This window comes from Leuciscus leuciscus (assembly GCF_965113295.1).
Source record: "Leuciscus leuciscus genome assembly, chromosome: 16".
NCBI lineage: Eukaryota > Metazoa > Chordata > Actinopteri > Cypriniformes > Leuciscidae > Leuciscus > Leuciscus leuciscus.
The window spans coordinates 34,248,158-34,262,063 of NC_138740.1; the positions used below are offsets into that span (position 1 = coordinate 34,248,158).

The 13,906-nt window shown below is 38.9% G+C and overlaps 2 protein-coding genes and 1 long non-coding RNA gene across 5 annotated transcripts in view; 1 reads left to right on the forward strand and 2 right to left on the reverse strand.

The window, feature by feature from the left end:
* Positions 1-13,906, reverse strand: part of LOC309478147 (uncharacterized protein) — a 206,570-nt gene that overhangs the window by 76,836 nt on the left and 115,828 nt on the right. The window lies entirely within an intron of this gene.
* The window catches only part of LOC309478149 (uncharacterized protein), an 88,077-nt gene that overhangs the window by 1,429 nt on the left and 72,742 nt on the right, over positions 1-13,906 (reverse strand). The window contains exons 2-3 of one of the 3 annotated variants that reach the window (XM_082141725.1): positions 8,993-9,112; positions 3,303-3,419 (exon numbers count right to left, since the gene is read on the reverse strand). In XM_082141725.1, the coding sequence (XP_081997851.1) occupies positions 3,303-3,419; positions 8,993-9,050 (175 nt within the window). In that variant the 5' untranslated portion in view covers positions 9,051-9,112. Of the gene's footprint in view, positions 1-2,003; positions 3,105-3,302; positions 3,424-8,356; positions 8,861-8,992; positions 9,113-13,906 lie in introns of those variants that run through there. The other 2 variants (XM_082141726.1, XR_014198835.1) reach the window with 2 other exon arrangements.
* LOC309478211 lies at positions 10,591-12,630 on the forward strand. The gene is made up of 4 exons (XR_014198858.1): positions 10,591-10,771; positions 11,238-11,477; positions 11,885-11,935; positions 12,012-12,630. It is a non-coding gene; the product is annotated as an uncharacterized lncRNA (long non-coding RNA).

Consider the following 13,906-nt stretch of genomic DNA (forward strand, 5'->3'; position numbering starts at 1 on the left):
GAGAGCGCTGTGTTTCTCACACACGCAAAGAGAGAGAGAGTGAGAGAGCCTTAAAATCCACGCAGAATTGACATGCTACATGTAAATGATATTCTTTGTTGTATTTCCCTGTAAAAATAACGGAGTTCATTTGAATTATTCAGCTTTTAAGAACAAGCAGGATATTTTCTGGTTTCTCCGGTAGTGGGCGGGACTAATGCGCAAACGGCAATCTCATTGGCTGGCACTCATCCCCGTTTTGATTTCAGCAAATCAGTTCGAGCGAATGTGATTAATATTCATGAACCCAGCAGCTCATCAATCCTGAGATTGTATCAACTAGACTCTCCCCTGTGAAGGCCTCATCGACACGACTGATCCTCAACAAACTCATCTCTATACCTGCGTGATGAATCCGATCTTCAACCAGATGGAACTGGATAAATATTCTGATCCTATCTGACTTCTGACCTGTAATGCTGCCTAAATCATAATCATACACATCATTTGTTGGCCAGAGGAGAATTGAGAGACTGAGCCTGGTTTCTCCCAAGGTTTTTTTCTCCATTCTGTCACTGATGGAGTTTTGGATCCTTGCCACTGTCGCCTTTGGCTTTTGGCTTGCTTATTTGGGGACACGTAATATTCAACAATAATATTGATCTGCCTGCATTGACACCCTTGTATGAGAGCTGAACTGAGTCTTCAGACTGCCTTTATAGATAAATTAACTAAATTAATACCTTTTTTTCAACAGAAATTAACCAGTGAACTTACTTAAGCTGGACTTTGATGCTATTTTCTTCTTGATCTGCTGTACAGTGGAAACAAACTTTGTTGCATTATTTTCCTGTTATCACTGTAAATCTGCTTTGAAACAATCTGTATTGTAAAAAGTACTATATAAATAAAGGTGACTTGAAAGACTTAATTGTTCCCGGAATATTTTACCACAGAGTCAGAGATTTATGTTCAAACACTTTCTTGCAACAGGCTCTAAATAGTGACAAAGAAATACGCCATCCTTGTCCTTCGAGAAATATATTGGGCAGTGAGAGTTGTCTTCTGAAGCGAAGAGGTTGACCTCTGCCCTCCCAAAAACACTCCAAATCATGTGAACCATCTGGGGATGGAGCGTCAGCAAGCGCAGATTGAGATTGCAAGCCGAGATTGAGTTGTGTCCACAAGAGGAGGTGTCTGGCTGGCTTGTACAGAGGCCTCGATCTGAGCCCACCTTGGTGGTTTATGTATGACACCACTGCCATGTTGTCCGAGCAGACTAAGACGTGGTGCCGACTCAGGTCTGACAGGAAAGTTATGAGGGCCAAGAAGACTGCCAGCATTTTCAGGCAGTTGATGTGTAGCTTTTTCTCCGCGCTTGACCAGGAGCCAGAAGTCGGCCTGCCCTCGCACGGAGCGCCCAAACCCGTGTTGGAAACCGAGGAGTGATGAAACCCCGACACTGAAAGACGCTGCAAGCTGTTGAATCGTCAAGGCTCGCTCCGGTGTGAGCGTGGCCCGCATTTGGGCTGAATTGAGGACTGCTCCCTGGAACGAGATTCGTTGGTTGGAAGACAGTGAGCTCTTGGCAATGTTGATCCTGAGTCCCAGGCAGTCCAAATGGCTGAGGAGTAAGGATCTGTGAACGCACAGTACGAGCCAGTCGTCGAGGTAGTTCAGGACTTGGAATCCATTCTGTCTCAGAGGGGAGAGAGCCGCATCAATAGAGACAGATAGAGAGTTAGAGACGGTCCAAATGTAAGGACAGTATATTTTGGTAAGCCAACTGTTCGAACGAGAATCTCAAGAACGGTCTGTGATGGGGGACTTATTTGGATATGAAAGTAGGCATCTTTCAGATCCACTGCGAAAAACCATTACCCTGGACACCTGTTAGAAGATTTGTTTCAATGATAGCATCTTGAACGGCCGTTTCAAGGGTGCGATTTAGATGTCGGAGATCGAGGATGGGCCTGAGGCCGCCAACCTTATTTGGAACGAGGAAGTAGCGGCTGACTCGTGACTTAAGCCACTCAAAGAGTTTTGTTCCTTTATTATTGAAACAAATTCTACATACAATGTAAGTATAGATATAATGAATGACATTTATAATACTGCATCACCTCTTAACAGCCAGACTAACTTAATTAATTTGAACAGAATATCGATGGAGATGATTAGTTTCACTATATTTACTCGCAAATATAAAAAATAAGCATTTCCATCAAAAATTGGAGCATTTTGACCTCCCCCAATTTCCAACAATCCTCACCATGCCTCTATGTAATTTTGACAAATTTCTCTCTCAGATATTGTCGCTGTGTTGCAAGATAAATCTGTTGATTTATCACAATATCAAACTATTAACATGAAAGTGAGCATCTGAACATGAACTTTTGCTTATTTAGGAAACTTCGGGCAACCCTTTCTCTTATGATACTGTAGGCTAGACGATTGGGTGAAACTCTTTCTACATGAAGAGCACTGGTGCGGCTTCTCTCCAGTATGAATTCTCTCATGTTCTTTCAAGTAATCTGACCGAGCGAAACACTTTTCACAGTGTGAGCACTTGTGCGGTTTCTCTCCAGTATGAACTCTCTGGTGTTTTTTTAAGTGGCTGGATGTACTAAAGCTCTTCCCACAGTCAGAGCACACATAAGCTCTCACACCAGTATGAATACTCTCATGATCTTTTAAATACTTCAGTAGTGAAAAACTCTTTCCACAGAAAGTACAAATGTGAGGCTTCAAACCAGCATGAACTTTAAGGTGTGAATTTAAACTTGATGAAAAAACAAATGTTTTATCACACTGATCACAGCTGAACGACTTCACTCCAGAGTGTCGGCGCAGATGATCTTCAAGAATACTTCTATATGTGAAACTCTTTCCACACTGAGTGCATGTGAAAGGTTTTTCTCCAGTGTGAATTCTCATGTGTCTGTTAAGTTTTGATTTATCTGCGAAACTCTTTCCACACTCTGAACAGGCAAAAGATCCTTTGACCCCAGTTTTTCCAGCACTTCTCTGTATGAAATTATTTTCAGTCTGTGAAATGTTTCCATCTTCATTTGTGAAATGAGGTCTTCGAAACTCATGTTTCAAAACATTCACATCCATAGGATCTAAAATTAAATTCCCATAATTTAATTAAAGAAGGTCAAATTAAAAACAAAATGAAGTATAATCGTAGTCAGTAGCAATACCAGTAAATAAATGAAATTAGTTAATTATTAATGCTAATAATTATTATATATAATTAATACATAAAAACATAGACAGACATATAGTCTTCAAATATTATATTGAAGGAATACACCAACCTGTTTGTTCCTCTGTATCTTCATCTTTTATTCTGCAGGGTTCTTCCTCAAACTCCATCTTTACAATAGTATGTCTGTAGTTTCTCCTGGAGTAATTCTTACTGTTTGTTTCTTCTCCTGTGGGAAGATGGAAATATATTATTATTAATATAATATTATCCAGGTGCAAATGTTTTACTCTAATAGTAGGGTAAAATGGGGGCAGATGCCCCCTTTAGAACAATGTGGATTTACTTTTAGACATATTTCATTTGCAACATATTTAGATATAAATTTAGCATGTGCAGAATGATGATGCATCAGCTAATGTGTTATTATAGAAAATAAATAGAAACATTTGCTCATTTATTTGTTATAGCAGAAAATGTAAAATATTAAAAGAGTAAATTGGCCCCTACTGGGATAAGAAGACCCCCTGGATAAACTTTTACAAAATGTATACTTTTTTTAATGTATTTAGGGGCCAAGCACTGAAAGTGCGTAGGCACCTCTTGAAATCGTTGGCGTTCTTCTTTTTCTTTTTCTTCTTCCGAAAGTTATGAAATTTGTAGGAAATTGTGGGAATTTGTAGAAAATTGTGGGAAAGTTATGAAATTTGGCACACTGACAGAAGACAGTCTGAACAGTCACCATAGCAAATTTGGAGTCTCTAACTCAATCCCTCTAGCGCCACCAACTGTCCAAAGTTTCACTCATATTTATGCTAAAAACGTTTGAACCGTAAGGGCTAGTAGCAAAATATATAGCCGAGTCGACTGATATCCAATTTTTCCATATCAACTATTTTAGGCATTGGCCATTTTGAATTTTGCACCAAAATGCTGTATTTTATGAACGAATCGTTATGAAACTCGGTAAGGGTCATCAGTATGATGCCCTGAAGGAGCCTGAGAAGTTTCGAACCAGCGTCACCTAGTGGTAAAATACATTTTTCAAATGCTTATAACTCTGGGTGTGGTTGACTTATTTTCACAGGAGTCATCTCCTCCTGAATCATTGCCAAGTCCAACAATACCAAACATGCTAGGGTTTGCCTTACGGTTTGTGTAGCGTTGTGATTTAGCGCTTAAAAAACATTTGCCAATATCTTCGAAACCGAGACGAAACCACCGTAGGAAGTTTGGAAACATAGGTTGTTGGCTTAACGCTAATGGCCAAGTGTCAAAATATTAATAGTAAGTGGCAAGAAATTGCAAACAAAGTCAGGTGTGGGTCATTTGTTATGTGACATTTAAATGTCTATAACTCCAAAACGAAATGAGATATTTTCACCAAATTTGACACACGTGTGGGCTCACTATGAGGACATAAAAAATGGTGGGATTGTGCCTCTTGTTGGCGCTATAATAGAACAAAACATGAAATTGCCATTGACTTCAATACAGTATTGTGATATAAAATGCTATGCTTAAAGCTGCCGTCGGCAAACATTTTTTGATCATATTCAGTGAAATCGACACTATAATCCGACAGAACAACATAAATAAGGTGGTTTTAGAAAAAAACCCGAGCTTCTAACTCCACCTGGAGCATGTTATTTGTTTTGCAAAAATCTACCGCTCCCGGATCATCGGGTCCAAGATCTGACTGTCAATCACAGGTCGTGCACACCCCACAGATCCCACTCCCCCCTCGCGCACGTTACAATCACATGCACACGCCTGAAGTTCGCGCAGTAACGAAGAGTGATGGCGGAAAAGATTCCAATTCCTCGGTTAACCTCAAGAGCTAGGAGGTCAAAAACAACCCGGGAAAAGAGAACACCTGTTGAAAAGAAAGAAGTAAAGAAAGAAAGCGACCGTGCCCGTAATAAAACCAGGATCGGCATTTGAAAGGTGGAGAGATTTACGTGATTTAATTGGGTTCAAGATGAATGCAGAGCTTGCAACGTTTCTTCTCGACAGGTAATTGTGCTTTATCAACCATTTACTTTATGAGTACTCCATGGTGTTGATCGATGCCGATGAGACGGGCGCGTTCACTGAAAATCTAGTGCACACGCACTGACGAGCACGTACTCGATGGGAGGGTATTCGTTGATAGTGGGGGAGGGGCATGAGAGCTGTAAACATGAACATTTTTGGCTAAGTCCACTCAATCTTCCAGGGTTGCCGACGGCAGCTTTAACGAATGCATTGGTGTAACATTACAAAACTCAGTATTAGGGCTGTCACTTTTGTGAAAAAATCATGTTCGATTTTGAGACATAAGTGTTCGATTTTCCATGTCTAAAGACGTTTCCATTTTAAACGCCAAATATAGGCAAATCCATGGACAACTAACAGGCATTAGGACAAACGTAAAGAGGGCGTTATATTTCTGATGATTATTGGCGTGAAGTTTTGTGCACAATGACAAACAGGAGTGCAACATTCTCGAAAAACAATAAGAAGAGTGGACTGCCATAACATCAATGAAAAACATTACTGCAGGCTTCAACATGGCTGTGTTTACGATTAGAAATGTCAAACAAATTTCGCCTACATAGGCGATTGTAGACCGTAGCCCGAATCTGTATCTGTATGTATGAGACTGTCTGAATACCGGCAGAATTCACATTTTTGTTGAAAAAGAGACACATTATACAGAAGTATAATTTGCTGTTATGTGTGTTTGTCAGAGCCTGCAGCTGCGGGCGTGTCGTGACGAGCTGGACGCGCTCCGAGAGAAAGCCGTTAAAATCGTTTCCCTATTTTCGCTTTCGAAACTTATGTTGGTTGGTCCGATCAATTGTGCAATCGATTTTCAAACGTAAAGTGACAGCCCTACTCAGTATGTACCATCAGCACCATGCCCTGAAGGTACTCAAAAGATTGAGACAGCGCCACCTTTTGGTCAAAAGTTATGAAATTTCCAAAAATGCGAATAAATTTGCCAATTGCAATGAAACTGGTCTCAATAGATCAAAAGGTCAATAGGTCAGGCAGAGAACATAGATGCCAAGTTTGCCGTATTTGGCCGAACTTCCTGTCCGCTATCTTGATTTTCATTCAAAACCTACTTATCCAAACTCCTCCTAGACCGTTTGACTGATTTTCGCCAAAATCGAATCGTATCATCTCCTGACTGTGCTGACTAAATGTTATGGATTTCATATTGATAGACGAAATTGTTTTCATATACCGCAGCAGCAAAGTTGAAGTTTGATGCTGAAATGACTATTCAGGACAGAATTTCTAGGCGCAGCCAGGGGCCGGAGGGTGTCCGGTTTGGGGACCACATGATTTCGTCTCTGCTTTTTGTGGAAGATGTTGTCGTGCTGGCCCCATCATACCAGGACCTTCAGCATGCACTGGGACGGTTTGCAGCCGAGTGTGAAGCGGCTGAAATGAGAATCAGCACCTCCAAATCCGAGGCCATGCTCAGTCGGAAAAGGGTGGCTTGCCCACTTCAGGTTGGTGGAGAGTTCCTGCCTCAAGTGGAGGAGTTCAAGTATCTGGGGGTCTTGTTCACGAGTGATGGAAGGATGGAACGGGAGATTGACAGACAGATCGGTGCAGCTTCTGCAGTAATGCGGTCGATGTACCGGTCTGTCTTATTTTGCATATAGTTTTACTCTGACACAGTCTGTGGTGTTTATTTGGCGCACATAAGAATTCCATTGGAAGTCTCCAATGGACCCAATTTTTTCCTAAAATCGGACAGGAGGAGCTCTAGAATTGACCTCAGGTTCACTGAGCCATCAGTTCGCACCCCAAAAAACCCATTTGTTCGGAAGCTCTAGGAATGGAGTCGATCCAGTCCGCACCCCACGGAAACTCAAGTTTAATCGACACATCAAACTCACTACTCCAACACAGACCCAGGTCATCAGCATGGTTCCATCTCTTTAATTTCTCCAATAAAGTAATTTATGTTTGTCTCTTACCCAATTTTCACTGCCATTTGAGTTTAGAATCAAAAGGAGGATGTATTTCTGCATACAGTGTAATCAGTCAGACACACGCTCTATATCTGTCAGCCAGGAGGAAGCAACACTCCTAGTAGAGTGAGCTCTCACCCAAAGGTCTGATACCCCAAGACCATGGCATCCACTATCCAGTGGGCCAACCTCTGCTTAGAGACAGCCTTACCTTCTGCTGACCTTCATAGCAGACAAAAAGCTGGTCTAAGGTCCTGAAGCTCTGCGTTCGGTCGACAAAGCGAGAACGGGAAAGAGTAAAGCAAGGACTGGGTCTGCCTCCTCTGGGGGCAGCGCTCGCAGGTTCACCACCTGATCCCTAAAAGGAGTGGTGGGAACCATGGGCAAGTATTTGGGAAATTGGACCCTTTAAAGGAAATAGCTCTTTCAATAGTGCTGAATCGCACAGGGAAATGGTCGCAGCACAACTTGGAAGACCTGTATTTAAGTCTGCAGAGTGCTCTAGTATGTGAACGAGCTCAGTACCATGAGTGCAGCAGGCGTAATGATGATGCAGCGCCTGAAAATAGGTCTAATAGGTTAGACAAACTTAGTCCCGGTCACGTTGGAAGTTACCGAGCTGGGGACTATTTTCAAGCGCTGCGTCATATCATTACGCCTGCTGCACCCATGGTACGGCAGCAAAGTTTCTTGATTATTACGCAGGAATGAGAGTATAGTTCCTAGCCATATCAGCCTAGAAAATCACAACTTTTCATTTTCCGTCGGTCTTAGTACACGATGTAACTACAGAAGAGTCAAGTTTTAAATGGGCAAAATATCGAAACTCTTTGGTCATTTTTTTTGAGAGAGATGCTAATGGTCCTGTCTATGCTAAGCTATGCTAAAAGTGGTACCGCCAGACCCGGAGATCGGCTGAATGGATTCGAAAACGGTAAGACTCAACTGTTTAACTCTGGGGGAGTTGTAAAATGAGCCTATTTCCAAAAAAAGTGGAGTATCCCTTTAAATTGTTCCGTTCGTCTCTCTTAAACATCCGCATAGTTCCTTCCCCACCCCGCTTAACCAGAGCTCAATAACACCGCCCTCCACTTGTCAAATCATCATCCCGATGAGACCATATTTATATTTCCAGAACAAATCTAAAATCCGAAATTAACTATTTTTCCATCAATCTTTTAAATTCATATACCATGTGCAGCAAATGATCTAGGACTGTTACCATTCCCACAAACTCCATGGAAATGGGCCTTGAACCATAGTTTGACTCCACGGCAGGATTGTAAAATACTTTTATTTTATTAAATTCCTGAAGAAAAAAAGAAAGAAAAAAAAAACGTCGATTTTACACCCTAACATTTTATAACAACTTGAAAAGTACTCATTACATTTTTGCATTTTACTTTCTTCCAGCTTATGCACATTAATTAATTAAACAGAAGCTCAAACGGGTGAGAACCAATGATATTAGTTTTTTTCCATCAAGCACACGTTTCAGCTTCATAACATTCACGTTTTATAACATTCATTGGGTAAATTTCTGTCTTGAAAAGTGTTTGTTGAAGACAGTTTTTTTAAACATTAAATATTTTTGTCGGAAAGTAGGGATTTAGAAAGACTGAATCAATCAAAGGACAAGTCTTTTGAGAATTATTGAAAAATGTGGTGATGTGCAGTGTATATTATCAGACATTTTAACTGTTTTTTATTATTATATTTTTTTTTTTTACCTTTGATGCATGTAAACCTGTTGTAAGAAATTCCAAAACAAAATTAGGAACATTTAGCATAATAGGGCCACTTTAAGAGAATGAAGGAAAACACCAACCTATTTGTTCCTCTGTATCTTCATCTTTTATTCTGCAGGGTTCTTCCTTAATCTCCATCTTTACAATAGTATGTCAGTAGTTTCTCCTGGAGTAATTCCTCCTGCTTGCTTCTTCTTCTCCTGTGGGAAGATGGGAATATTCCCCAGCATTTAAACTCTCATGAACGGCTGTGGGAGCTTCACTGACTGAAGGAGTGAATTATGGTCGTTGTTGCTCATTTAGCAGATGATCATCACACTTACAATCACTCTCAATTATCCAGCTTTAAGTGTTTTGCTCAAACAACTGTTAAGAAACAGTTTAAAAACTCTGTTTAACATGTTTCATTTGTTCATTACATAAAATAAAAACACAACTCATAATCCTCTCAAATTGTAATGTGAAAAAACAGTCAGTAACGAGTTTAGGTTTCACGAGCGTAGTGAACAACATCAGTCGGTTCATTTCGATTCATTTCCGAGTGATTCACTAAATGAACTGACTCGTTTAGTCGCTTGGCTTTAGATTTCTCCTAATAAATGATCAAATGAATGTACTCACAGTCTGATAAACAGCAGATTTAGAGCAGAATGAACGGCTGTGTTCCACTTCTCGTGTTTATGTTCCCTTCCCTCGCTCACTTCTTCTCCTAGACTCGTATGTGTGTCATTGCTTCGGTTGCTCGAGCGCCTCTACTGGCGGAAACCATATTAAACTTCTTCTTCTTCTTACCATATTTAACTATCTAACCTTAGGGGGGGGGTATGTAATGATAAAAAAATATATATATATTATTTTAGAGATAGCATTTATTGGTTACAGTTAATTAACCATAATAGAGAATTTTTGGATAGGCATAAATTTACACTTAAAATAGCCACCAAAAGAGTATGCAGTTGTTTTTGATGCTGATGATTTGAAAACAAGCTTATAGGGCTGTTGAGAACCAGAACTAAACTGACCTGAGCCTGAAGTTTAGATGCTTCCCTATTATTGATATACCTGGAGTTAAGGAATACGAGAAGAAATATCAAATTCACTCATTGTTTACTTGATCTATTCAACCACTATCTCAATTACTATTAATGAACGGTATTCAGTTGTGTTGCATATTGGACTGCATATAAAAATTATAAAAAAAATATAATTTTATAATAACATTAATAATTAACATTATTTTCAGCATTTGTAAAGGTTGTTTTATGCAAATTTTTCTGCACAGTTGTAGTTTGTTGTGTGGTTGGATTTCAGCTCAAAAGATCTGATCCTGAATCAGCGTGAAAAGAAAAACCTTTTTGACATTGAATTCAGCACTGAGAGACCAGATCTGGATTCATCAGTAGAGACGGGTTACACATGCAGTAGGAAAATAAATGTTCCTGTAATGCAATGAATTGAATGCAAATATTTTGAAAATAGTTTTTTATTTGCTAATAGAAATGAGTGTCATCATCAGTGGACTCATCGGGTGATGTCATACATGATATCAAATGTCTTCTTGCTGTGGCCAGACTAATGTAATCAACTGGATTATCAGTCATTGTAAAGTAGTAACAATGACAAGTTGGATTTTAAAAGAAAAAAAAAGAGGCTAAACCAGTTCAGGCACTTTCTCCATTTGCTTCATGCGTCACAGAAGCTGTTTGCAAATATTTACTCAGTCATTTCCTGGTGGATTCTGCTGTTCTCGGCTGCGATTAAAGTCTGAGGTTTTAGTAGCCGTCTTCTCCAAGGATTTAAATGAAAAAATCTGAAGTAGGAATTAAAATAGAAATAAATATTTCCAGATCTGGATCTAGGTGAGTGTATTCTGCTGTCGTTTGTTAGGCATTTCTACATCGTGTTCAGATAACAACAATGCATCTCTGATTTAAAACAACTCTTTAAATGACAAACGACATTTCAGAATTTGAGTTAAAAGCAGACAAACTACTTCACATGTCGCTTTTTTGCTTTGATCTGAAAATGTTTCAAAGATCATTGTGCGTTTTTCACTGGAAGCAAGAAAATGTGACATTCAATAATGAACATAATCAATAATCACTCATTTGTGAACACATGATTAATTATCCCTGACAAACAGTGAAGAAGTTTAAATATTTAAAAATCCACAATATTTTCTAGATTTATCTCAGATTGTCAATATGGTCTCAAACTTTTGGCCTGCACTATATCTGATTACTCTGTAATATAGTGTTTGTCCAGTCAGAAATTCATGATTTCTCTTCAATATTGATGCGGTTAAATATTTTGTGTGTTTTGCAGATGTTCTCTGATACCTCAAAATAAGAAGAATAAGACTTCATGCCAGTAATATGACAAGAAGAAAACTAAAAGAAATGCCAGAAAGAGAACGAAACGCAGCTGAAGGAAAAGAAAAGATGACAGATGAAGACAAACCTGCGCAGAAGGAAAACACAATGAACAGAAAAGAAAATGCCTGTGGATTCAGAAAACATCTAATTCTGCAGCAGAAAAACAGTCAAGACACATATCGACCAAAGTGTAAGAAAGTTTGAGAGGAATTTCAGATTTGAACACAAATATCCGTACATAATGCCTATATATGATGTGCATGTTTACAATAATAATAACATTTGCGCGAGTGCAGATATGTATATATAAAGTGAATGTTGACTGACTGTTGACCCTTAACTTGGGTTTTTAATCCAATTAAATGCATGGAATTGGATTAAAAGTGAAATCCTGCAATGATAAATCAGAATATTATATCACATATTAAATCAAGTTACTTTTCAGTAGGTTTTCACCGATCGATAAAAGATGAAGAAATGTCATATTAAGATCATTCAACTGCTCTTGCATCGTGACGTTCATTATGATTTCAGTGTGGAATATGATCATGTGACTCTCTCAAACCGTAGCCTGAACGTCTGTTTGTTTGCTTTCAGTCTCTCTTGATCCAGACAGACCTGCGGAGAAAAGAGAAATCCAGGGATGAGGTCAGAGACTCACAGCTCATTATCATAAAATAAACCTGCACGTGTTTTGATTTCTAACACTGTGTTTTCTCTTCAGAAAGCTGCAAGTTTTCTCATCTAACTGGCAGAATGTTCTTCACGTTACTTTCAGTCGCTGAATCAGAATGAGACTGGAATACAAACACTAATATTTTCCTCTGAAAATGCTCAGTTTTTAAGTGTTCATGCAAGGCTATAGCTGTACTGTGTATAGGCTACATATTTAAACTGATTTTGATTTAATACTGTGTAGTGCACTGGCTTATATATTTTGTCATAATGATCAGACAATGATAAAGAAGATCAAATCTTCCTCCTGTTTGAACAGGTAGTTCATGTTGCAAAAAACTGTCTAGAGATGCAAAATATTTTTCCTTAAACGTGTCATTACTTTACTTCCGTTTAGAAGTTATTTTTATCTTAAGAACTTCCTATGACCGGTGTCAAGTATTGTTCAAGTGCACAATGATCTCTGTATTTGAGCTGCGTGAGCACATGATCAGCAGGGATTACATGTCTGTATTATTTGGATTCTGTTGAACATTTTGTGAAGGTCATGTAGTGTCAAAGTGTATTTCCAACATTACACTGTGTCTGTTTATACCTGAAAGTGTTCTCGGTCCCAAATTTATTCTTTAATGTTTATACAATGCTCAATAAATATTGAATTTAGCCAACAGACGTGTCTGCGTAACGTCACTTGTCAGTAGTAGAACAGCCTGTAATATAAAGCAATCATTGATAAATACATGTGCTTAGGGCTAGCTGTGAAAGTAATTCCCAATTTATAGTGTTATTGCATTGTGTTACGAGGTCCGACAAAAGTTGCACCACCACAACCAATTTTCGACCCGCACAATTTAACTAAACACCCGGGGATTTATTTCAATCATAGAGCACCTTAACCCCGCCATAATAAGATGCCCGGAGTCTCATCTCCCGCTTAATTAATTAAATGATATAATAAGCCATCGAAACCAAGAAATATAATAAGAAAAGTATTTATTAATTACATAAACTTAGGAGACAAAAAAAAAAATAAGCTGAAAACTTCAGGAGGGGGAAAAGCCAAAATAATAAACCAAACTCAAACTATCTACCGCAGTACACCTCTTTCCTTCTCAAAATAAAGAATAAAATAAACAACATAGTCTTATCTCCCTGCTAACCTCAAAACAGGAGAAAACGGAGGAAAAACAAAAAAAAGGCACCCATGCACCTCCCTACATACGTCTCCTTTTGTTATGCTGGGTACACACCAAAAGATAATCGGGCTGATTTTGGGCCGATTTCTCCCCTTCCGACAATCCTAGCTATGTCCCGATTATCTTGATGGTTTAACAGATTATTTTATCAGATTTTCCCTTGGTGTGAGGTGTGTTAAGAGTGTCCGAACCTGCTCGGAAGAACGTCGGAGCCGCTCCGATCGCGAATCGTAAATATTAAACATGTTTAATATTTACGATCAGAAATCCTGATGTGTGGGGGGAACTCCGAGGACAAACACGCGCACGCTCTGGAGATTATCACGTGAAACGAAACAATATCCAATCAGAAAGCGAGATGATGGAAGACACGGTCATTCTCACACACACACACACACACACACACACACACACACACACACACACACACACACACACACTTGCAGGAAGCTTAATGTTAAGATTTAGTATTCATAAGTGTAAATTTCGAGGAAACAAGCCTTTGTTTTTCATTTTAAGAGCAGAAATTTTACAATTTTACAATAAACAAATACAATGTTTACAATCTGTAAACATTTTCAAATTTTTGTTTAACTTTTAAGTTTGTCACTGTTTATGTATATGTATTTTTATGTTTGTTTATCGGCTTTACTCTTTGTACCCCCCTGACTGTAATTGTAAAAATAAAAAAATAAAATAAATAAAAAAGAAGCTGAGTGTTAAGGGTTCAGTGAGGTTCTATAGACTA